Source organism: Cladophialophora immunda (genome assembly GCF_000835495.1).
Source record: "Cladophialophora immunda strain CBS 83496 unplaced genomic scaffold supercont1.2, whole genome shotgun sequence".
In the NCBI taxonomy this organism is placed as follows: domain Eukaryota; kingdom Fungi; phylum Ascomycota; class Eurotiomycetes; order Chaetothyriales; family Herpotrichiellaceae; genus Cladophialophora; species Cladophialophora immunda.
In genome coordinates this window covers 3826949-3851664 of record NW_015622542.1, presented here as the reverse complement: position 1 = coordinate 3851664, position 24716 = coordinate 3826949, and the positions used below count along the sequence as shown (strand labels likewise).

Genomic DNA, 24716 nt, shown 5'->3' with positions numbered 1-24716 from the left:
GAATCACAACCTGGAATCACAACCTGGAATCACAACCTGGAATCACAACCTGGAATCACAACCTGGAATCACAACCTGGAATCACAACCTGGATCTTTGGATGAGCGAGGAACATTCCATGACCCGGGGTTGGGGGCTCTACAAAATGAATGCTACCTCCTTGGTTGGATATGTATTTACCAATCTATCCTCCCCGTCGATACGTTCACAAACCTGAGTTCAGCTCGATCCGAGCCCAACTCGAGACAGCGCGGATTCAGTCTGGCATCCAATGCATGTAGTACTACTATATGTACCTAATACTAGATGAACACAGGGCAATACTGAGTGGTAGCAGTAATGATGAGTAGTCTTACTAGTACCACAGCAGTTCCTTCGCGCACAGAGGCCTCCATGTGACCACTAGAAGCCAGCTAGACCATTTTGGGCGATTTTGGTGATGCCTTTCAAGCTCTCAGATAGCGGTCGCTTTGGTCATTTCGTTACTACATACCATATTCTACACGCTCCTCCTCTCCTATCGGAGGCTCAGCGAGCGCTTATCCCAAATTTCAATACATTTGCCTCTGCTATTAGGTGTATGCGGCAGAGCGCTTGCGTCATGGTTGTGAAGCACCGCTGGTAAATGCCCCTACAGAGTAGCACTACGGTACGCAGATAGATGCACCAGGTTGCTTTTAGAAGATGATTGTAATTTGGACCTGGGCCGAGATGATACGCACTGCACGGATCGTGAACTAGTACTATCAGTGCTATAGGAGTACATAGTAGTAGGGACTAACAGTAGGGGCGTTCCATAAGCCGGCTCATTTGTGTTTGGAAACATTCAAGAATCACTTCGATCGAGTCTCAATCTACGCTGGCTCGGATTGGATCCAGGTTGAATCGATCTGGAATCAAGCTAACACCAGTATGATGTGAGGAAGGCTCAAAAAGACTGATGAATCAAGATCTAGATTGAAAGTACTTCAAATATTTACTAGTAATAATAATACCAGTACCACAGTTCAAGACCATAAGTGAGGAGTCAAAGAGATCAGAGATCGAGGATTATTGAATTGGTACTACTAATTTCAGACCCTTCTTACGAGAGGCAAGGTACTCTCCTTGGCCTAGCAGTAGTAGTATAATAATATCGGCAACCCTTGACACCTGAAGGTGATATTGTGTTCATCGAGTGAGCTCAGAAATGATCCCACCCCCATGGTTCTCTGGCGTCAAAGACTGTCGTTCTGTGATATAGTACTATTAGTAGTTGTTATTGAGCTCAAGCCCAAGATGCTCTAATCGATCTAGAAAAATTCCTAATCTGGCAAAGAAGTACAATCCGCCTTTCCGTTTGATTGATTGAAGCCGAAACGAGTTTTCCTGTCCAAGCAGAACAAAGCGAATAGGTTATGCATAAGGTGAAGAAACACATAAACCTTCATGCTCAAAGATTCCAAGCGCAAATAGTAGTCGTCTAACTCATCAGTATTTTTTTGCCCGCGACTTTGAGGCTCGTTGGGGCGCTTTGAGTTCTTGGTCCTTGCAGTTGACATTGTAACGTTGGACCTGGCGGTGCAACATAGTGCGCGGTTGAATCGTATATCGCACTGAGAGCAAAAGGAATCTAATTGAGCCAAATGGTGGTCGAGGCGCGAGGACGCCGAAAGTCTCCGCGACACTACGAGTAACTAATGGCTATAAACTGAAGCGCGGTGACACATTGCTCCCCGTAGTGATACCTAACAAAGTTCTATATAGCCTAGACTTTAGTTAGCCATCTTTGCGGCCGAGCTAATGCATAAATATATAGTCTTCTTAATATCGCTAAGTACGAAGCGACTGTAGACTTTAATAAGCTATTTTATGTTACAAAAAGGGCGATTTACTCCTTACGTCGAAGAGAAGAAATATAATCGATATCGAGGTGTAGTGAAATGCCCTTCGTGATGAAATGAACTGCTAGTATATAGTGAGTTAACTGACTCTGCACACTACCCGGGGCATTTATACGCAATCTAAGGTGCTCTGCTGTATCTAATATTTTCTTGGATTTCTCCCCTTAATTTTCAATACTCAGATTTGAAATTTTTAAGGCCCTATTTCTATTGCTATCGCTAAATAAGATAGGGCGTGTCTAACTTACTGGAGACGTCGATACCGGCTCTGGTATCATTTCAAGACGTTGAGATATTGTAACCGCGCTTATCTACTTCGTGAGTGGATCTACTGACCCGGGACAGTGGCAGCTGATCCCGCGGAACGGGCCGCCGACATCAAACAATAACGTTATTGACTTTAAGCGAAAAGTCGAGAACTGCCAGCAACACTAGCTTTGCTCGTTCTCTCACATGTAGTTATAGTGGGTACAGCCGACAAGGCGGTTGCGGAAACATTGTACTGCACTACAGTCGCAATTCAACGCCTAGAACGCGACTCAGGCCAATGCTACATGTACGCTTGCCAACGCATTGCTGGCCAGTTCGCCAGCCCGGTTACGATTGGGCTCTGTTATGCTGGTCGTCTTTACCGGTCAGAAATACCATCCAATCTCATGACCGAGCAGCATTGGCCATTACGTCAACTTCACCTAGACGAAACGTGTCTATCAGCACGAGTACTCAGTACCCCGCACTTTGATCGCTTATCATAGCTATCAAGCTCGCAATCAAGACATACAAAGACGAACATGGTCCCCGAAGTTCGTGCTCAGTTTCCACCGTCCCCGTACTGACTTACGAGCTATTTCCGTTCTTATCAGTTATTAGGGAGGATAATGAAGTGCTTTGAGTACTCCTAAATTGGTGTGGATAAAATAACCATAGCCAAGTCGGAGGTATGGCAGAATTGTTAGCAAGACGATCACCCTCTTTACTTGCGTGATTCGCTAAATTAAGACATCAGGCTGACCACGTTCGCCGATAATCTCAACCGTCACCTGGAAGACTTTCGCGCAGACACTCAGAGACTAGCAGAGCGCTTGACTGCACTAGAGCAGAACTCGAACAATCTGAACCAGACTGCCACCGGTCTAGGTATTCGCCTAGATCATATTGACCGCAGTCCAAACAGCCTCAGTGAGCGCTTCGGAAACCTCCACCAAGACTTTGATCGTCTACGAGAGAGCTTTGTGGCTCTCGGCCCTCGCCTCGACGGCATTGACCGCAGTCTAAATAACCTAAGTAACCGACTGAGGACTCTTAAGCAGAAGGTAAATACCCTCAGCGAGAACTTTACCAATCTCGCCAACAGTGTCGACAGAATCGATCGCGACCTGGACAGCCATAATGACCGTTTCAGGGGCTTTGAGGCTCGCCTAAACAACATCGACCACAATTCCCGTGGCCTTAGTGAGCGCCTTACAGTGCTCGAACAAGCCAATACAGACGTCCAGCAAAAATTGAATCTTATTGATCCACGCCTCGACCAGATTGACCGTAGTCCGGACAGTCTCGGTGAGCGGGTTGGGGACCTTGAGCAGAACGTCGACACTCTGGTCCAAAGAATTCAAGGATATGGGAATCGTCTCAGTGCTCTTGACCACGTTCCCAATAGCCTCAGTAATATCGTCCAAGCACACGGTGAACATTTACGCCAGCTACGCGACAGAGCTGTTGAAGAAAGGCAACGGTTGGATGCTGTCGATCGAGAACCTGATGGCGTGGCCAACCGCCTGCGATCGCTTGAAGATCAACTAGTCCGCACTGATCGGCGAGTGTCCAATATAACCAGACGGATTGAATCTTCAGGTATCTGCTGCGTCATTTTATGAAGGTGACAGAAGAAAGTAAAACCGAGCCAAAGGTTTTAGTACAATGGTCCCACGAAACGGGTCATTCGTATACCTGCTTGAGTCAAGGAACGTTACAGTAAGATTTCCCATATACATTCTAATAATACGCGGGTGAGATTCATTCAATGACTTCTAACTCATCACGTTATCTTTCTGCGACCTTGATGAATCGGCACAGAGCTGCTAGCTCACTGGTTGAGTCTGGTTGGTCTGGGCATGTTGGCATCTCAAAAGAAGCCATGGTTGAGTATTGATCACGTTTAGTAGTGAGGCATGGCTGTGGAATTTCACCCTTACTATGACTGTCAATAGGCTCGGAGATTCTTACTCTTCTAACAACTGTCGTTACAGTACAGCATCTTTAGGGATTAAGCCTGCACTGGGTAGCACGATGCCTGGAGGTGTCCGTCAGGCTCCGAGCACATCTCATGCATCGACCACGGAGATCAAATATGTAGCCGCCAATCACTTTGTGACACGTGTGACTGCTGGAAAGGCCAGGCCGCCTATGGGCTATCATGCGCCGGCTTGGAGCGGAAATCGAAATGGCTAAATACTGATGCTATTCAGCTGATCATTCTGACAGTATCTGAGTAATGGTAGAAGCGCGATTTCTTTGAGATGGCCCCGATTCAACCGCCTTCGGCAAGACCGATGCCAGCATCGACAGAGCAATATGGACTTATAGAAGAGGAATACGCTGATAGCCCTGTAGGAGCGCCTCAACAATGCTGCAACAATAGCTGACACGTGTCGTAGTTCCAACTTCTGATCATTTGTATTTTCCTTAATAAAACTCGAGGACAGCGAGCCATACCTGCAGCCCGACGCTTCCTCTCGCAGTTTCCAGATCCGGATCATCTCGCAAGAGCTAAATTTGAGGAGACTGTCTTATTCTTTAAGAGTCTTGGATTGCCTTACCGAGCGGGCTGGGTCATTGATTTGGCGAAAGGCTGGTTATCGCAGCCGCCAAAAGCCGGCGTCGTTCACCAAAAGTTATATCAAGGAAAAGTCACGGTTGAATCGGAAGTGGCTCATTTAAAAGGTATTGGGCGATATGCTAGTGATGCTTGGAGGATCTTCTGCAAAGATGAGCTCTATAGACAAGCAGGGTTACCCGTGGGCGCACCAGAGTGGTCAAATATATACCCAGAAGACAAGGAACTCCGTGCGTACGTTGACTGGAAGCGGACAGTTTCTGGGATGCAGATCTTGAGCAAGAAGAGTCAACAAACAGAAGATTTGTTGACGGATTTGCAGAAACTGTCACTCGAAGATTCTCTGTGACCTGTTCTGCGACACTGGTTCACTTTTCTTTCAATGATAATGATTATATGTCCATACCCGCTAAGTTGTTGCTGCATGCGAAGAAGCTTTAGCAAGTCTCTTGCCTCTGCACCGAAGTGTATCCATTTCAGTCATATCAGGTTGAATTCTCAAGCCTTGAGCGTATTCGAATTCTCCAGTTTCTAATACTAGTACCGCGTTCTACACCATTGATGTATCTATAGGTGAGTGGGGGCTTTCATAACTGCGATTGTCAAGGATCGTCAACATCTCGACTCTAGTACAGGACGCTTGTCCGGTAGCTATCTGACCCAATTAAAGGCATTCCGATTCGCTTTTTGCTAAGTATTTGTGTTGGGGGTTTTGCAATCGCTTACAGTGGTCTAGCGATGCCATTTCATTGTCTGTCACGAACATGGGGTGCCAAGGCTCTCAGGGGCTAGATGTATATAAGCGTACGGGTCGCGGGCTACCTTCTGAAGCTCTCCAGCTTCGGAATCGCTGTCGTCTGCGCCTATAGATAGGTAATATACTTATCAGATAGTTTGCTGGCGAGCCATTCCTGACATTGTCGCTTCTACCGCGTGTGAAAGGTATTATACATTGGTCTGTTTTATTACCTGAACTCCACGAAAATTTCACCGTACCAGCAAAACCATCGTAAAATATGGCCATCTATTGTTCAAATAAGAGGCTAATGCATATAGGCTAAAGCGTGACCTACTTATGCCCTTGGCTATCGATTTAAAGAGCTGCAATGTGTTCTCGAACGTAGGCCGGTTTCGGGACGCTCTGTAGCAAGGCATGATTGAATATGCTGACTGTTCACGGCGGTACTACGGTACAGTAGACTTCAACTTCTCAAGATTAAGGACAGGGACTCGATAGGCCGAATTTGAAGAACCCTCGATTTTTAGGCCCAACTCCTTTCTAATTATACTATAGAAGTCCGAAAAATAGGATGATAACCTAACTCTAGGACCTTAGCGGCACCCTTTTTGGCACCCTTATGTTACGGCACAACCCTGGAACTCCCAGATTGCGCCGAACAGAAAAACACATGCAAGGCTCTGCTAGAGCCTTATCCCACCACGTGACAACACAACTACCGAACCCCTTGCAGCCCTCAAAAACCCTCACAGTCCTTAGAGCCCTTACATTCAACTATCGAAAGCCCTTACATCCCATCCAGACATTCTGAGACAATCGAAGAGCCCAGACCGACAGAGCGAGGAGGAATGTTTCACCTGGAAAGGTATATAGATCTCGAGAAGAGCCCAAATCACCCTTCGAGTTCTTTGTCTCTCGTCTTGTACTCCACAGTGTATTAAGATAGCAATATCAGGACTCTCAAGCCTTCCACACACGTCCGAAGCTTCTTTGATTCCCCTCAAAGTCTCCTCTCCGTCCTTGTCCCTGACACCTTATCTAAGTCTTTTTTAGCACCCCTTAGCCTTAAGAGAGTCGCATAGGAGGCGCCTAACTAAGCAGCTTGAGCACATTAGAGCGGGCGACGGATTGGGATCCCCTGGCATCTCGAACGGGCCCCGTCGTCTAAAGTTGACGAAGTGGGTGTTGTGAATGAAAAGAAGAACGAAGGACCAAGTGCTCAGGCAGTCCTCAGGGAGCGCTCAGGGATCGCTCAGGGAGCGGCAGGTGAGCCGAGGGTGAGCAAAGCGGCGAGCGGCTAATCGAAAAGAGACTGACGACAGGTTTTTCGCGCGACTACCTAGATTACTCGAGAACGAAAAACCTAATTGCCATTTACGGTTTGATGCTAGAGGGTGAACGAAGACCGCTTTAACCTGAGCTTTCCCTGAGCCTTTGACTGAGCATCACTGAGCGCTCCCTGAGCAAACACACCGGGAGCCAAATCTGGTGCCTCCAGTGATCGGCTATACTTGCATCTCGGCTAGCACCGGTTTAGGACAGAATCTGAAACCGATAAAATCCCTGTTACTACCTAAACTTCCTGATCCGTTAGACAATAGTGTATCTTTACTAGACGCCTAAGAGGAGGCTGAGATCAGGATAACCGCACTAAGTAGAGCTAATCGGAAACCCTCGAGTATGTTCTGATTAGCTGGAATAGAGCTAGGCAATACGGTAGTAATAATCCATAACTTAGCCCTGGGCTTTTGGTACGTTGACGAAAGGACTCAGCTCGCCAATTCCGCTTGCCCGCTGTTATACTATTATGCTATCACCATCGGTTCTGCCTTATGCCACCCTAAGCTCAGATAGTAGAAACTTTAGTAGCCTAGAAGGCTGAGTATAGGGAACGACTAGGTTAGACAGAGATAGGCTTACTCGCGCCGAGTCTAAGTATACTTGAAACCGCGTTCAGAATTCGGTATGCGAGAGCTAAGCGCTTCATAGTAACTTAACTAAAGCTTGACTTTTCCGCGATGCGCGGATAAAATCCAAAACGGGAAAGACCCTAATGTACCTCCGCCGAGATCCGTCACCGTATACTAGAATTAAGTGTAAGTGGTTATATTGATTAAGGTTAACTTATCACTTCTTTGCTCTTTTTAACTAACGGCTTAACTTTTACTCGATCTCGATTCATAAGTTAAGGCCTGATGGCGTATTCTAATCGTTATCCGAGAATTCCTGGTCGCGATCTAGATGATCTATAATGATTACCTCTACCTACCGTTTTCAAAATAGTATAGACCTTTTAAGCGGGCTTTTTATCCTCTAAGGCTCGATATCTATCTAGTCGGGGTAGTTATTAGGGTCCTTCTATTCGACGATAGTTCTTTAACTGTATGCAGCTCTGATCTACTGCTATGTGTCCGGAGTAGACAGTCGGTGTAACTCCTTCAGGGGAAAAACTAGCCTCCTAACGATATCGTTAGCCGAGTTAATGGTGTTTCCGTGGCGATGATAGCGACCATCGTGCGTAATAAGGTTCAAAATCTGGTGCATTGACAGTACCGCATTCTCATTACGGCCTTAAGGCGGATTATGATACAATATATATTTCGGCTTAATACGAGGATCGAATGACCATTTACCATCACCGGCACTTTTTGACCTAATACGCGTTATAATGTAGCTACTCCTTAGATAATATAGCTCTGCATACCTACCCCCGCGATTATTAGGGAATCCTTTGATTTCAGGTTATGGAGAGGGTACGTCAACCCGAAAAATATCAAACTAGTCACCTCTTAATATCCATGCCATGCCCATATGAACTAGATCGATGCCCTTCTTCTCATAGCGTACGTAGAAGCAAATAAAAGTGTTGTCGTAGACCATAGCGGTGGTCAATTTTGGCGATAGCTACTATCTATCTAGTACGAAATCGCGTAAATAGAATGCCGGTTGTGATAGATAAAGTAATGTCTTATTAGCCTATTGCATACTTCGGACATATGGTAGATGATATTCCATTATCGCCTCTTTTACGGGAAGCTTCGCCACTACATTATAAAGATCCGCCTCAATCTATGTAGATCGATAGAAGCTAGGAGTACGATTTACTCTTACTAACATATTATAATCAAGCATTAGTGTTAGAGCCGCCGGATGGAAGCCCAAACTATAACAGAGATAGTGTACTTAAGCCACAAAAATGACTCGAGTAGCTTAAGCAGTAGGCTTCCCATTAACCTTTCTTTTGGACGATTTCCCCATAGTACTCCTTAATATTAAGTAGAGCATTTCGAGTAAGAGGTTCTCCGGTGTTAAGCTGTAATTTACGGATACTGTCTGGGCATCCGATGACAAGCCGAGGAAAGCGTATATCTTGTCGTATGGTAGTAAGCATTCTGATCTGGTAAATTTAGTAACTAGCGATAATAGAGGCCTTGACTTATTTCGGTGCCTCGTAGAACTCCGTTATTCACATAAGGAAGCTATCATAGAGCTTTTGAGAGCCGCAGTCAGCGCCTCAAATATAGGTGGCGCTTTCTAGACGTTTTTCATATTTCGTTTGAGGCTAAGAAGCAGTCTGAGATAGTATACCTAGGCTATCTAAGGGAGCCACTTTACGCTACAGACAAGGTCAAGCTTACGTGCCAGGACGATTTCCTAAACGATCTAGGCTCGCGTCCAATACTTACGTAGGTAAAGCTTACTAGTTTGCGACCTAATAGCGTTAGCCTTACATACAAGTCGTAGCTGTACATCAAAATTAGATTGCGGGCCTAATATGTAGTTATCTCGTATACCGTTCTGAACTTCAAATGGTCCGAGTTCGCTTATTATATCGAAAAGCTCATCGCTGCGATCGGTAGATGGTCCGAGCTAAATAATAACCTTTACGGCATTCGTGAAGATGTCCTTCATAAGCTGAACTTAGTAGTTCTTCTCGTCGATATTATTCTGCGCAATATACAGCGCGTCGATGAAGAGATTCGAGATGCCGTTTAAACTATGAAGATCGAGGAAGGTATATAGATTTTTTAAGACCTCATACGGTTGATTATTGATGGAGATTGCGTATCGAGGTTCTTTCTCGTCGCCCTGAGCATATGATAAGACTGTGTATCGAAGTTCTTTATAGGAAGCGGGAAGAAGAATGTGCTTAATAGCGCATCGGATCTCACTCCGTCCATCTCGCGGTAGGACATCCAGTAGTCGGATGGATGGCTATGAAAGATTAAGTGGCCGGTGCTCGAAGTACGACGGCATGTTCAACTCCCGTCCTAGTGCTGATCGTCGTTCTGGAGGACGTTATGGACCGACATTATCGGAAGGCATTACCATCGGGAGAGTTGGGACGGATACGAATGATCGAGGTTATATGGTCAGTAATTATTAAGTTGGTAGCTTTCACGTCTAGGTCTCAGAACTTATACCTTCGACGTTCCCGTGTCGTTGAGGCTGAAAATAAGGACGCGGTGCTGGCCATCCGGGCTAGGCGTATATTGCTCAGCCTCCTCATGTGACATGATACATGGACTGCCTCGTCTCGATTGCGCAAGCGCTGCAAACCTCTTAGCGATGTTTCGAAGGTTGAAGTAATTTTTGGACTGGAAGTGTTCCGGCTTTTGGTATGTCTATGAATAGGGCTAGTAGATGAACTTACCACGCACTCAGGGAGCACTCAGGGAGCGGAAGGTAAGCCGAGGGTGAACACGTTTTCGCGCACTACCTATGTATCCTTGTGGACTTCTCAACCCTTCCCGGCGTCAATAACTCGCCAGTGCTCAAGTTCCTGGAAGCCCCAGTCCCAGATCCCTGGACCCGAGACAATGCTCATGCCAAATCATCTTCGACTGGCAGTCTCTAGCCAACAGCAGCCCGCTCCCCATTTTGCAGGGAAAATTTTCACGACCCTTTCTCCGCTGCGGCGGTGGAGGCCGCTCCCGACTCCCGTCAACCCCAAGTTGATATCCGCACGAGGCTCAATCGAACTGAGGTGCTAGCGCATCTCCTCCACCATTCTGTCCCCGTAAAGATGATGCTTGCCAGCCCTACTCCTCTTCTCTGACCTTTTTTAGACCCATTCTGCAGCTCGCCACCCTGGCTTGTCACATCTGTGAGGTTCGCCGTTGCACCCGGAAAGATCCACCAGAGATGGTAGGATTTTGCGACGCAGCTCATCCATGCCTTTGGTCACTCTGGCTCGTTGATCGGCAAAATTGTTGTGGAGATACATAGTAGTCGCGTGAGGTACGGGGCTCGTTTCTTCTGTAACAAAATCCCTTCGAGATTTTAGAGGCTGGGCTCCGAGATATGCCTTCATATATAGGGATAGAACGACCCCTGCTTTTTTCTGCTCCTGCTGGCCCAGCTCCCCCGTCTTGACTGCTTCTCACAAGACACCCAGAACCTTTCACAAACATGGAGAATAAGGAGATCAAATACATCGACGAACATGCGACTCCCGGAGAGAAACACGCATATGTCGACGTTCTTCCTGGCGAAGTCTCAGACAACGTTGACAAGTTACAACGCCGCCTCAACAATCGGCAGATTCAGTTGATTGCTATCGGAGTGTCGATCGGTACTGCACTCTTCGTCAGTATCGGGGGTGGGCTCGCAAAAGGTGGGCCTCTCAGCTTGTTCCTTGCCTATACCGTCTACTCCGCCATGCTAGGCCTCGTCAACAACTGTATGGCCGAGATGACTTGTTTGCAACCCGTCTCCGGTGGTTTCATCAGTATGGCTGGGAAATGGGTGGATGATGCCTTCGGATTCATGGCTGGCTGGAACTTCTTCTTCTACGAGGCACTCTTGATACCATTCGAGATTACCGCCCTGAACCTTGTCTTGTCCTTCTGGAGAGATGATATCCCAACCGCCGCCGTCTGTGCGGGCTGTATCGTGCTCTATGCGTAAGCCTATCTTCTCGAGAGGTCCCATAGGCAAACTGCTAGGTACTAATCTATATGTTAGTCTCATCAACATCCTGGCTGTCAGGGCCTACGGAGAGGCAGAATTCTGGCTCTCGAGAGGCAAAGTATTTTTGATCTTCATGCTTTTCATGTTCACTTTCATCACTATGGTTGGAAGAAACCCTCAACACGATGACATGGCTGGCCAACTTGATCACGGCTGGTGGCATCATCGACTACATTGTCATGTGCGTGACTTACCTGTGTTTCTACCGCGCCTGCGTGGCTCGAGGGATCGACCGTAACGCATTTCCTTATACTGGATGGTTCCAACCGTACTGCGGATGGATTGGTCTGGTCTGGATGACAATTATCGTCATATTTTATGGCTACTCCGCTTTCACACCCTGGGATGTCGGCACCTTCTTCTCCTACTACACCATGGTCATTGTGGCCCCAATGCTTTACGTGGGATGGAAACTCATCAAACGCACCAAGAAAGTATCCGCTTTGGAAGCCGACCTCGTCTGGGAACGACCAGTCGTCGACGCATACAAGGCTACCTTCATCTCACCCCCTGTTGGATTTTGGACTGAGATGTTGCAGTTGGTCGGGCTGAAGCGAGCCAAGAAAGATGACAGGCGAGGTTCAATCATATTGACGACGAGTGGCTAGGAGAGATCTGTTCGGACATTTGATCAGATAACGGTTGGTTTGGACATCTGGCCGGCATTGGACCACGAGATATCTGACTGCGAAGAATGACTGCTACCCCTACCGCCAATGACATGCAAACAACGTAGCAGCCACTGTGGCGTACGCCTGCGACGAATTCTATTTCAAGCACGGCCATTACCACGTAGCCTGAGGTTAGAAGGCCATAGCCTCATACCCGGTAGTAGTAAAACCAACTCTACATCAAGGCACTTTGTTCAATGACCACCCACCCCTACTCGGCTCGTCTCCAAACTCATTCCTCAAACTCGAGGTCATACGCCAACGTATCGTCACAAAGCTCCTCCCTGAACTTGTGCACCCTATGATTGATTGCGAGTCAGCACAGGCGCGACAGTAGGAGATCAGGTTGCAACCGTATCCTGGTTGGTTTCTCCAAAAGGCTCGAGGAGCGCACAGGGTAGAGAGAAGAGGGGAGAGGTTCGGTGATGCCAACATACTCCAAGTGGGCAGGGTGCTCTGCATAGACCTTCACATCTTCTGCCTTATCCAGGATCGCCACGATCCCGCAATTGAACCCCTGGCCCCTGTGTGCCGTGGATGGCAGAGGTGTGTTCACTTCGAGCTTCCTCAGGCCTGGGATCTGGCCAACCATGGCCTTGGCCGCGGCTCCCCAGGCTGAGAGTTGGGCGGGCGTTACCCCGGGCTTGAGTTTGAACAGGACTGCGCTCGGTCAGCGCGCGTCTGTCCAGGGTTGGGGTGGTTGATCGGGAGAGGCTTACCGATGTGGTAGATAGGCATGGCTGCAACGGGTCTTGGTTGTAGTTGTCTACTGCGCAGTGGTGCTAGGGTTGAGGGCTCCTTGGGAGGATGGATTCATATACCACATAGGGAGATAGATAGATGTCTTGAAGTCGCCAGTGCTCGGTGGCATGCCCGGCCTTGATCGGTTGTATCCCACCGCGTCGTCAGTTCCTCCGAAGCCGAAGCCCGGCGCCCCGCAGCTTCCCCTCATCGTGTCCCGCCCCGTCACCCAGTTCACTAACCAGTCATGTATAGCCTGCGTGCCTGGCACGTGCCTGGTCAAAGCTCACCCACCGAAGACTCTCCGAAGATTGGAGCATCTGCAAGGGGTGATCCTTTCGCAGTCGTCATCTCTATTGCATGCATTGCTCACTCTTGAACTTCATCGAACTGTAACGTGAGTAGTCAACAGCTCCGACCGACAGTCAACCTCGCAGCAGACTCGGAGATAGTATGTCGCGTCACTTATCGGCCACCGCCTGCGCCCGTTGCGTCAACAACGCGAGAAGGCCGAGTGCGAGCGAGCTTCCACCGTCGAAAAGTACTCAAGGCTCTCAGTTCAACCCGGCCATATGTGACTGGACTCTCTCGCGACATGCTAGCCCGAAATATGGTTGCTCGAGATATCGACCCTGCAGACATGGATTCGAAAACAATCACTAATTCCTCTTCCAATCCCCAGACTCCTCCAAGCTTTAAGACACATTGTGACATTGTCGCCCTCCCAAGTCTCAGATGTTCTTTTAGAAGCAGGCAGCCATTATGAAAACGACAGTGCGATGTCCTGAATACCGTGCTTTGGACCATTGCCCTGTACAGTACAGGAGCTGGAGGATGGGCGGATGGCGGATGTTGGACGTGGTCAGCGTGCAACGTGGACCTGATAACCCAGACCAAAAGTTTGGGATGACACGGGACCTGAGAGGCCTTAGAGGGCATTGTTGCTGTTGATGGTACAGCGTGACTGGCCAGAGCTTGACGATGCTGGGAGTCTGCGTGTCGTCGACTGCTCACTTCTCCAGCCTAGGTGCCTTGAATTGGTAAGACCATCTGAGAGAACCAAACACAAAACAACAAAGAAAAACGGTGAAGATGGCAACCCCGCAGACTTGCAGTCTTGCAAATCAGTCAAGGTGCAACGCTGTTTGGTTTGAAAATCAACCGAAAGCTGTCATCACCGCTGCCTTTACGGCTACTTACATCTCGTTCCATGATCATGACCCTCCACCTTTGCTATTGCAACAGACCATGATAACAATCGATCTGCTTAACTGGAGCAGGAATGCGTTGCCTCTGAAGTGGAAGTTATAGTCGTGCCTTGGCCTTACAGCAATTGATGTTGTTTCGTGGGAACCAATGTGTGTATGTGAATTTGAAGGCAGTTCTTTGGTCGCGTCGTGTTTCTGCCTCACCCTCACTCTCACCCTCTCTATTGGATGTCAAAACTAACAGAAATCTTTTCTACACAGGCATCAACAATGTCCTCTTTCACCATCCAATACCACTACACTGATCGATGACACCATTCAAAAACCAGCCTCAATGAGCCCGTTGAGGCTGGCTCAAGGCACACAGTATCGAACAAACACCCGCAGTCCATCTCATTAATACCACCCTTGATTCTCCCTTCTCCAGCCGCTACGTCCACATCTGCCTGCTCATCAACCATGGCGACATCCAGTGCCAGACTGCTCCGCGCAGTCGTCAACCACGTACTTCTCCCACCGGATCTACCCGACAAAATCGACAACAATCTTGCTGAGATTAACCGGGACCTTCTGCTGCGCGTCCAGAAAGCCTGCATAGAATTGGGAATAGCCACTAAGGGCGAATACCGACAAGAGCTGCGCCTGCTCCAAAGTTCTCTGGATCATTGTTTCAGAATTCACGCCTCTACATATCTTGACAAACTTCAACTCCAACGAGCATTTTGCAGACTGCGGGTCGGAGAAATTCTTATTGTCCATATCAACGAGCAGAACGCGGGACTCTTGATAAGACATGGTACAAGGTAAGCTGGACCTCAACATCGCAGCTTTGACTACAATCCTAACAAGGTCTTCAGTGACTTGAAAGGGCACATCGTTTTTGAGGCCTTCGAAGTCTCTGCAAAATCGGAAAAGGTCCTCGAATCCCTGAGTACATTGCAATGGGACTTTCCCACCTCTGCCGCAGCCATTCCAACCGATGTCTTCGCCGACGACACCTTCCAGCAAAGCCTTGCCGATTTCCTGCAGAAAGCGAGCTTGGAGAGGGTCGATAAGTTTGGAGCAGTCATTTACAAGGCCAACTCTCCAGCCTTTGAGACACGGGATACCAATGATCCTGCTTTGGTTACGGGGATGTTGATCACTTTATTGGAAGGCATCGGCCAACTGGCTCAAACATCTCCCATTCGCAAACGTGTCCGAGACGAAGTTCGCCGGAAAGAGTCGGGCATCCCTTGGAGAAGATCGCCATTTTGGCTGCTTCTGCGGGTTGGTATCTTGCGTCTTCTGGAGCAAGCCACCTGCCAGTCCGTCTCAAATGCTCTATACAAAGCCCTGATGTGTATCCTCCACGCCCAACTGCTAGGCGAAATGGTTGGCACTCAGACTCCCGAACTCACCCATCTCCTTCTCACAAAGCTTGGTCGGCGAATCGCGAAACTAGAAAAGGACAGAATTCTTGCGCCGGCTTCAGACACCAGAATCTCAGACGCATACAATGTCCTTTTGAACAATCTTCGCCCTTCCTTCATTGAGTTGACGAACCGCACAAAATATCAACTCCAGACCGTCTGGGACAATCACAAGTCGAAGATTCGACGTTGGATCACCCAACTCAGCACGCGCCGGGCCAGACCAGGGCACATGAAGCTCAGTTTGACGAACAGCGCGCCTTATCTTGACCAGTTGCGTCAGCACCCACTCAAGACCACTCCTCGAGGGGCATATGCTATGCCACTGACCTTGCTGCATTTCCTCAGAAAGTACACGGAGCTCACAGAGATGGAAGCAGAAATCTTGGCGCGAAACGGACCCATGGTTCCCGCCAGCCATAAGACTTGGGCAGAATCCAGCATGGAGCTTGCAACGCAGATCGAAACGTATCTAGGAAAATCGATTGATTCATTTGAGGCTGGCACGGAAGATCGAAGTCGTATGATTCTGACGACAATGTGGCTATGGGTCCTGATGGACAACTTGTTATGTCGCTTTATGCCCGAGTTCTCGAGGTTCAACCCAGTCTTCGGCCCACAAAGCCTTGACTGTTTACGGCTTTCCTCGTACTCCGACCTCTGTCGGCTCCGGCAAATTCAGACCTATCTTGCTCAGCGTCATTCAAGCGACTCAGATGCTGTCTCCTCGCGGACCATTTTGGATCCTCCTGTTTCGGGCTGTTTTGCCGATCGCTTCTACGAGAGTCTGTCACCGCATTCCGAAGTCCACCAGTTGAATCAATATATAGAGCGAACAGAGGAAATGCGAAAGCAGGACAAAGAGACGGAATGGGCAGAGAAAGATACAAGACATCAGCAACTGATGAGAGAGATTTCCACTGCTCATTGCCAAATCACCTTCATCGGCGATCCCCCGGATCCAAAGCATGACGAGGACAAATGCCAGAAATGCATTTTGACGAGGGCTGCTTATAAGATTCGTATCGAGAGAATCGAAAAGGCAATGCCTACGAATCGCGGCGAAGCAAGAGCTGTACTTTTCGAACTGCTGTGCCCGGCTGCCTTTGATGCGTACCGCGAGGCAACATGGTCCATTGTTGCTAGACTTGCATTGCCAAATGTCGAGCAAACGAAGAACGAACCGCTCACGATGGTGGACGGTTATTACTCGGACTTTTGCAACGTACGGCGACCACAAATCAGCAAGCAAGGCCTAACTCTAGCCTCCCGTACCAAATCGTTCTTGCACACCCATTATCGATTTGCTCACTTCCCCATTCTCTGGGAAAGGGTCACTGTCAACAATGGTCTGAGATTCGAATATTATGATCGCACGCGTAAAGTGTGGCTTGCCGAACATTCATCTCGAGTCACGTTCAACCATCACTGCATAATCCCTCTCTCTCGACATAGTCCTTTTGCCAAAATCGCGTTTCCTGCCAGGGTCACACCGGACAATGAGGCCAGCGGCTCTGCCAAGGGTACAAAAATCACCCATCCAAGAGCTCTAGCAAAATACTTAGGTGCTGAAGCCGAAATCACCTCAAACGAAACCCTTGCTGGACTTCCTCTCTGCCCGCAGACTCTTGGGGTTCCAGAATATCTAGCTTTCCAAGGACTGATATGTGGAAGCCGCCGTCTATGGCAGGCGATACTTGTTGAGCTAGGCTCCTCGAATCTCAACTTCAGCTCTGAGCCAGTTATGATGTTGACTCAGGCCCTGATATGTCGAACCGGTTCTTCGCAAGGAGACACTTTCCATGTGGCGAATGTTGTCTTCCGCGATGCCAGCTTTTGCAGAGCCCTCTTGAGTCAAATCGAACAGCGTTTACTGAGCATAAGCTGGAACCCAAGAGAGAATTATTGCATGGAAACCTTGATCAGCTTGATCCTGAAAATTCTTGCTCTCGGAGACAAAACTACCTGCGAAAATGCTTTACAACTGCTTGAAGTGGCCAGAGGCATCAATATTCGGTGGATCAGGATGCTCCGAAAGGAGTTCTGTAACACTGACAGCGACGTTGCTTCCAGTCGAATCTCTTTCTTTATTCTCTGGGCTGCTTTGTTATGCAGACGAACGTTCATCCTGTTCGCTCGAGGCCCACAGGACAGCCAGGCAACCTTTTCAACTTCAACTATGACCGACATGGAACGCATGCAAAACGCCAACACGGCGCTCATTCCTGTAGCCACACTGACAGATCTCCTGGAAGCTTCCATCGCCCTACACGAAAATCAGCCAGCCGAACCAGAGAACCTGCGACCAACACTTCGCAGCATACTGATTCGTGACATCAAAATGGTTTCTCGTCTTCGGGGTTGTCTAGAGCAGTCGCTCGAGAAGTCTCCCAGCTCCTTGGTCATCGCTGCCGTTAGAGCAAACGTGATGAGCCCTGAAGCAGTTTCTAACCAACCGACATCATTCCATTTTGTGGAGGGCCCTGATGGGAAGTGGGCAAGTTTGAAGCTCCCAGGTTGCCGGCGCATGGAACCGCAAGTCATTCAGTTTCACCTCATGGCAGGAACCATGCTGCTAAACGGCAGGACTGTTGAAAAGGAGCTCCCACACGAAGTTCGCTACTCGGCAGGAGTATCCCGACTGTTCCCCTATCAGAAGCTCATCGTTTGGCCTTCTACCCGCCCTGGTATGACTTATAAGGTTGCTTTCGACGTTGAAGACCACGAGGTCCACTTTGGATTTCGGCGGGGTGTCCCCATTGTCCGTGCATGGACGAAAGGCACACAACTAGAGTACATACCCAACTCCATCTTCACGAAGGACGCGTCCTCTGACATCCCAGCATCATTGATTGAAAATTGTGTACATTGGCTAAACTTGGATGAAAATGTGATCGACGTCAGAAAGGAGCCACGGATATGGAGATCTATACCATCGAACTGGAAAATCGATCTCCGTACCTCGACGGCCAAGCGCAAAGGTTCGACATTGCTTGACCCAGGCAGTAAACTTGTTCATCACTTTGCAAACATGTTCAAGGGATTCGAGGATCCACGATATATCACAGTATTCCAGCCTCTTGGGGGTGCCATTACGGTCGAACTTCGCCGCTTCGAACTCAGTTTCTTTGTGAATCCCAACGGCTACCTAGAATGTCAGCAGTTTCGGGCAGAGATCGATCCGAACCAAGATGCAGGAACCTGGTATGGACTTACATCGAAGATCGTTCTCTGCGACGTTGACAACCCAAGACGCCGAAGCGTCATCGTGCCATTGGGGCTTCCGAGAGTGCAGCGTATGGGAATCCATATTAACATTGAGATTCGAAGCGCTGATGGCGTATATGCCCGTTACTTCTTAGACGACGTATTGGGACGGTTGACCTGTGCGTCGGAACCTCGACTCTTTTACACAAAGGCACTATTGCATGCGTATACCTCCTTCTGTCTTCCTGATCCACTGACAGGGAAGACGGGAACTGAGGAGGCGTGTCATGTTCTCCAATCTGGGAGTTCTCAACCGTATGGACCACTCAGCGAAGCCAATAGAATGCTGCTCGACGCCATTGCCAACCTGGCACCCGTGCGCCAGTTCTACCCGCAGGACCGCCGGGTCTTGGAGAAGGTGTTGTGGAACGAAAATCTCACCTATTTCATACAGCATGATCAATATCGCCTCCTCGTTGCTGAGATCAACCAGAAATCCGCACTTCTTTCTCAATTTGACCTAGACAACGACGTTACCCCTGATACTGAGAAGTTGTCCGGAGCAATGGATAACGTGGACGTAGAAGAATGTAACACTTATCTTTCTCGGAGAAGTCAGATGCGTCAAAGTCTCTATCAGCCGTCTCGCATGGTGGTGACGAGTCCTGAACATGCATCAGACCAGTCCTACAATCCGCGTGGGTACCACGACTACCGACAAAGCCAGGAGCATGTGTTCCAGGCCGCTCGCTTGATCTATACATGGCCAGCAAAGCTACCCTCGCCGACACTGTTATCTTTGATGTTTCAGAACTGGCCGTCTATCGGCGGTTACGGTGATGATTCTGTCAGATTCGAACCGGTGCGATTGACGGAGTGCCTTGACGTCGATCTGGCTTCCTCATGGGGCCAGATGGTCAACTTTTACCGCCTGGGAGGTTGTCCTGAAACCAAATACAAAGTCATGTTCCTGACAGCTTTGGTATGTTTCAGAGAAGAAATCAACATGAGGGCTATTCAGACCCTCATCGCTTTCGCAATCCTGCCTGATCTCAAGAGTGTTGATCTGCCGTCGTGGCCTTCGTACACGCAGTTCCGTCCAGGATTTCGTCCAAAGATTGAGTATTTGAGACAACTCCTTGTTCCCTGCTCTCGGCCTTTCTCGGAGGTCCAGGAACAGTCACACACTCAGAGAGAGAGGAAAGCCATCGACGCAACAAGAAAACAACACGAAGCTAGAGTTTCAAAACAGCTGGATGCTCTTACAGAGTTCGCGTGCCATCAGTGGCCATGCCCTCAGCCAGACTTTGAGGGATTTACAACGGATGTCTTGGACTTGGCTACAGCCTCGGCGTTGATTGCAGTGGAGTGGAATGCCATGTTCCGAAACCATGAATTTGAAGAGCATATACGACAAGTTCAGGAAGTCTTGGATAAGCATCGCTCGCTCCCGCCAGCAAGAGCAGTGAGTCGGTTGAAACACTCTCCTTTACCATCTGCACCGCGGGGATTCCCATTGATATGCTCTCACTTGCTGGAAAAGGAGGGGCCTATGGTGGTTTTTCAGCAATCATTCTTACAAAGTCAAGCTCCTTACGCAACGAGAGCAGCTGCCAATCAATCCAACCAGGACATCCATGAACTGAGGCGGATCGTTAAACAAATGCCCACCACGAGATCCTTTGTCAGGCAGGAATACGTTCGTGGTCTTCTCGATTCGATATCAGCCCTTGAGGACTATCGAGCACGACCTGTCGAAGAAATCCCAGGTTTTGACATGAATCAGCTGGATCGACTCATCGCTGGCGCAGAAAATGCAGTGAGTTCGCGGTTCTCCATGTTAATGCAAGCTTTCCAGAGAGACGAGCCTGGTGCGTTATGGCTACATGTAGTTGGACTTTGGCCATTGACAACTTATGTCTCTGTCCTGGAGACTCTGCGCAGCACAAGTTCTGTTCCACTGACGACGTCAATGCGGACTGCGGTCGTTGATTTTGGTGTCGAGGTCACTCGGTTACAGCGGTTTCGTCGGATGCAAGATGCATCTCTTCGTAATAAGCCCCAACAATTCAATGACGAATTGAAAAACCCAGGTCATTCGAATTGGAATCCGAACGAATATCCTGACTGGTTACTTCTAGAGATCGATACAAACATTCTCATCCGTCCCATTCAGGTGGAGGTTGCATTGGCCACCATATCGCCAGCATCTGGTTCAAATTCCGTACTACAGCTGAACATGGGCGAAGGTAAGACGTCCACAATCATTCCTCTGGTGGTGTCCGCCTTGGCAAATGGCCAGTCACTGTGCAGAGTTGTCGTTCCAAAAGCTCTGCTATTGCAGACTGCTCAGCTACTGCAATTACGACTGGGCGGGCTCTTGGGAAGGGAACTACGCCATGTACCATTTTACCGTCGTACCCCGTCAAGTCGAGAAAACATTCAGGCGTATTGGCAGATTCACAAAGCCATTCTGGAAAAATCTGGGGTCATTATAGCACTTCCAGAGCACATCATGTCCTTCCTGCTCTCTGGTCAGCAGCGACTGGTGGATGGGAAAACCCAAGAAGCCACACAGATGATCAACGTGCAGAAGTGGCTTTCCCGGAAATGCAGAGATGTGTTCGACGAAAGTGATTTTACGATGGCAGTCAAGACCCAACTCATCTATCCGTCCGGCCCGCAAATTACCGTGGATGGCGGCAACTATCGGTGGGAGGCCATAGAAGTGATCCTCAAGCTCGCAGAATCACACCTCTGTGTGCTGGAGCGGTCTCATGGAGCTAGCATTCAAGTCGTTCGTCGCGAGACCGGGGGATTCCCATTCATCTACTTCCTCCGGACTGACGTTCAAAACGCTCTGATACAGCGAATAGCGACGGACGTCTGCAGCGGGCGGACGCCATTGCTGAATACAGAGAACTTCTCTGCATCCGACAGACGGGCGATAAGAGTGTTCATTACCGAGGCAAAACCTCATAAGAATGTGATAGCTCGTGTCTCGGACATTCACAAAAGCAGTCAAGCCGATGGTTATGTCATCTATCTTCTTCGAGGGCTTCTTGTTCACCGGATACTCATCCTCACGCTGAGCAGACGATGGAACGTCCAGTATGGCCTTCATCCTCTACGAGACCCCATGGCGGTGCCATACCTGGCTAAGGGCATCCCCTCACACCTTGCGGAATGGGGCCACGTTGACGTCTCGTTACTTTTCACTTGCCTCTCGTTCTACTATCAAGGGCTATCTCAGCAGCAACTGAAACAGAGCCTGGAACAGATACTCAAATCGGAAGATCCAGCACGGGAATATGAGCAATGGAACCAAGGCTCGAATAGGCTCTCCGATCGACTTCGTGATTGGACATCCATAAACCTCGAAGATAGCCTTCAGCTGACCGAGATATGGCATGGTGTTCGCCACAACGTCAGAGCAATCGACCATTTCCTCAACAACTTCGTGTTTCCGAAACATGCAAAGCAGTTCAGGGTCAAGTTACAAGCCAGTGGATGGGACCTTCCTCTGGCTGGAAACGGAACTAACCTTACCACAGGCTTCAGTGGCACCAACGACAACCGCTTGTGTTTGCCGCTGACTATCAGACAGGATGATCTGAAGGGACTGGCGCATACCAATGCCGAGGTGCTGACTTATCTGTTACAAGACCGGAATCTATCATACAGCCTTGCAGGCAGGAGAGATGGCTCTCACAGACGAGCAGTCTACCGAAGACTGGCCGAGCCCGATCTCTTACGCAAGCTAAGTCACAAGAAAATTTACATATTGATCGACTCTGGTGCCATAATTTTGGAGATGACCAATGCGACGCTGGCAAAGATGTGGCTTGATATCGAAACGGAGGCGACAGCTGCCGTGTTCTTTGACGACAACAACAAAGCCACTGTGTTGTATCGAAGTGGGCGGAAAATCCCCTTGCTGGCATCACCTTTCGCGGATGACTTGAGCGGCTGTCTGGTGTACCTAGACGAATCTCACACTCGAGGCACAGACATGAAGTTCCCCCCTCGTGCTCGTGGAGCTGTGACACTCAGTCTCGGCCAAACCAAAGACCACACCGTTCAAGCCGTTATGCGTCTTCGGCAATTGGCAACCACTCAATCCGTCACATTTTTTGCACCGCCCGAGGTCCACCGGTCGATTCTGGACTTCCGCAACAAAGGGGAGCACTGCCATCTCACCTCTCGTGACGTGGTGTGCTGGCTCCTGGAGCAAACTTGTCAAGGTCTTGAAAACCTCCAGCCACTTTATTATGCTCAAGGCATCAACTACTGCCGGCGAACGCAGGCAGAATGTGACCATCCCCTCTTCTTGACAGATCGGGCCCAGGCACTTGGTTATTTGAGTGCTCTCCGAAGCTATGAACAACATTCTTTGCAAGCTCTTTACGAGCCACGTTCGGGAAAGTCAGGAAAACGTGTTCGGGACGAAAAGTTCGGCGATAGTCTTGCCAAATTCATCAAGCAGCTTGAGCGACAACGGAAAGCGTTTCGGGACACCGGAAATTCGGTTCACGCCTCAGCGTTGCAGGAGGTTGAGCAGGAGCGCGAGGTTGCCGTGGAAGTGGAAACGATCCGCGAAAGACAGAACCCGATTCTCTTCCATCCACACCCTTTTTCTGGACTCGCTGCAGAGATCAGACACTTTGTACTGACCGGAACTTTAAGGCCTGATGACAAGGTCTGCGAACGAGCATTCTCATATATGGCTCGGACCGAAACAAGCCTGAAGTATCCTGCAAGTCTCCCGGCAACTCCACAACTACTTGTTTCTGCAGAATTCCGACGAGCGGTCATAGTGCCTTCTGGTAGACCTAACGATGACTTCTTGGTAAGTTCGCTCTATATCTCGCTGTCCTTTACTGACTCCAAGTACAGCGTCCCGTCCAGTATATTCTGTGGAGTATGGCCACGGAGATTGCAATCCTGGTCAGCCCTGAAGAGGCAGATATCTTGACTGACCTATGCCAAAGTGCGTCGAGGAAGGTGGTGCATCTGCTGACATATGCGGCGCCTGTCACGCAGAAGATGCTCCAGTTCAACAACTTGAATTACTACGCCGTGCCACCACTTCCAGTGGACTGGTCTGCACCGTCGTGGCTTAGGATCCAGATTGGCATATTCGCCGGTCGCCTTTACTTCCCTTTCGAGGAGCTCGAGCAAATCCAGGCATTCCTAGGTCTGCAGGATGAGCGACTGATGCGGACTCGCGACGGGTTGCTTTCGGATATTGAAGAGCTGTCGATTGATGACATGGAGAGCTCCTATGACAACCAAGCACTTGCGGATGGGCGTGACACGGCAGAGACGAAGCAGGCACATGCCGCTAGGCTAGAGACTACAAAAATGCTGGTCTTCCTGCATGCATGGCTCGGTACCAGAAGCCGAGGCCAGGACTTTACTCAAACGCCGATGGGATACATTTGCGGACGGAAACTGTTGACACAGGATCATCCATTCTTCCGCACCGTCGTCGACGAAGTGGCGAGGACTAAGATCTCACACGCTATGACTGAAGACACCTCAGGAATTCCAGTTGCTGCGCCTGACGAGGAACAGGACAATGGATCTGATTTGGAGGAAGAGGAGTTGGACGAGCGGCAGAAACTGACGGAGGAGGAGCTGAGGCAGGCGGAGGAGATGGATCCAGACCAAGAGGAAATTAGCGGCGAGGCTGACGAAGGTGACGATCAGGAAGATGCTACGAGTGGCGGTTCAGGGCTGATGTTCGATGATGAATAAACAGTTGCTGACGAGACAAGGATGTAGCAGGTGCTTGTTCGACCGGCATTGGAGTTCGAATATGAAGGGTCATGATGTTGCCAATCATACTGGTCGAGCCAGGCATGTCCCGTGACAGAGCATGAGATGCGAAGAGTCTGGGCTCTGCATCCTGATGGTGTTGGTGTACTGAGTTGGACCTGAGAGTCATGGAGGGCTGTGACTGAGCTTCAGTGTTCAGCAGGCCCCAAGCGGTCAGAGCAGACCAGCCAGGATTGATCTCTTGGTTCATGTACGATACGAAACTGGC

At 49.2% G+C, this 24716-nt stretch overlaps 5 protein-coding genes across 5 annotated transcripts; 3 read left to right on the top strand and 2 right to left on the bottom strand.

Annotated features, from left to right (window-relative positions):
- Positions 1-4399: 4399 nt before the first annotated feature.
- Positions 4400-5065, top strand: PV07_03624 (uncharacterized protein; the record flags this gene model as incomplete). The annotated part of the gene is made up of 2 exons (XM_016390363.1): positions 4400-4489; positions 4538-5065. The coding sequence occupies 2 exons, from the start codon at positions 4400-4402 to the stop codon at positions 5063-5065; spliced, it is 618 nt and encodes a 205-aa protein (XP_016252265.1).
- A 4311-nt stretch (positions 5066-9376) lies between these two features.
- PV07_03623 (uncharacterized protein) lies at positions 9377-9972 on the bottom strand (the record flags this gene model as incomplete). The annotated part of the gene is made up of 2 exons (XM_016390362.1): positions 9377-9670; positions 9880-9972. 2 exons carry the CDS (start codon positions 9970-9972, stop codon positions 9377-9379), a joined length of 387 nt encoding a protein of 128 aa, XP_016252264.1.
- Positions 9973-10867: 895 nt separating this feature from the next.
- On the top strand, positions 10868-12036 carry PV07_03622 (uncharacterized protein; the record flags this gene model as incomplete). The annotated part of the gene is made up of 3 exons (XM_016390361.1): positions 10868-11361; positions 11423-11613; positions 11654-12036. 3 exons carry the CDS (start codon positions 10868-10870, stop codon positions 12034-12036), a joined length of 1068 nt encoding a protein of 355 aa, XP_016252263.1.
- Positions 12037-12061: 25 nt separating this feature from the next.
- PV07_03621 (uncharacterized protein) lies at positions 12062-12955 on the bottom strand. Its single transcript, XM_016390360.1, has 3 exons — positions 12819-12955; positions 12537-12759; positions 12062-12398 (listed from the first exon to the last, which is right to left on the bottom strand). Exons 1-3 carry the CDS (start codon positions 12835-12837, stop codon positions 12332-12334), a joined length of 309 nt encoding a protein of 102 aa, XP_016252262.1. The 5' UTR covers positions 12838-12955; the 3' UTR covers positions 12062-12331.
- Positions 12956-14507: 1552 nt separating this feature from the next.
- PV07_03620 (uncharacterized protein) lies at positions 14508-24427 on the top strand (the record flags this gene model as incomplete). The annotated part of the gene is made up of 4 exons (XM_016390359.1): positions 14508-14851; positions 14906-16933; positions 17006-23516; positions 23564-24427. The coding sequence occupies 4 exons, from the start codon at positions 14508-14510 to the stop codon at positions 24425-24427; spliced, it is 9747 nt and encodes a 3248-aa protein (XP_016252261.1).
- Between the last annotated feature and the right edge of the window lie 289 nt (positions 24428-24716).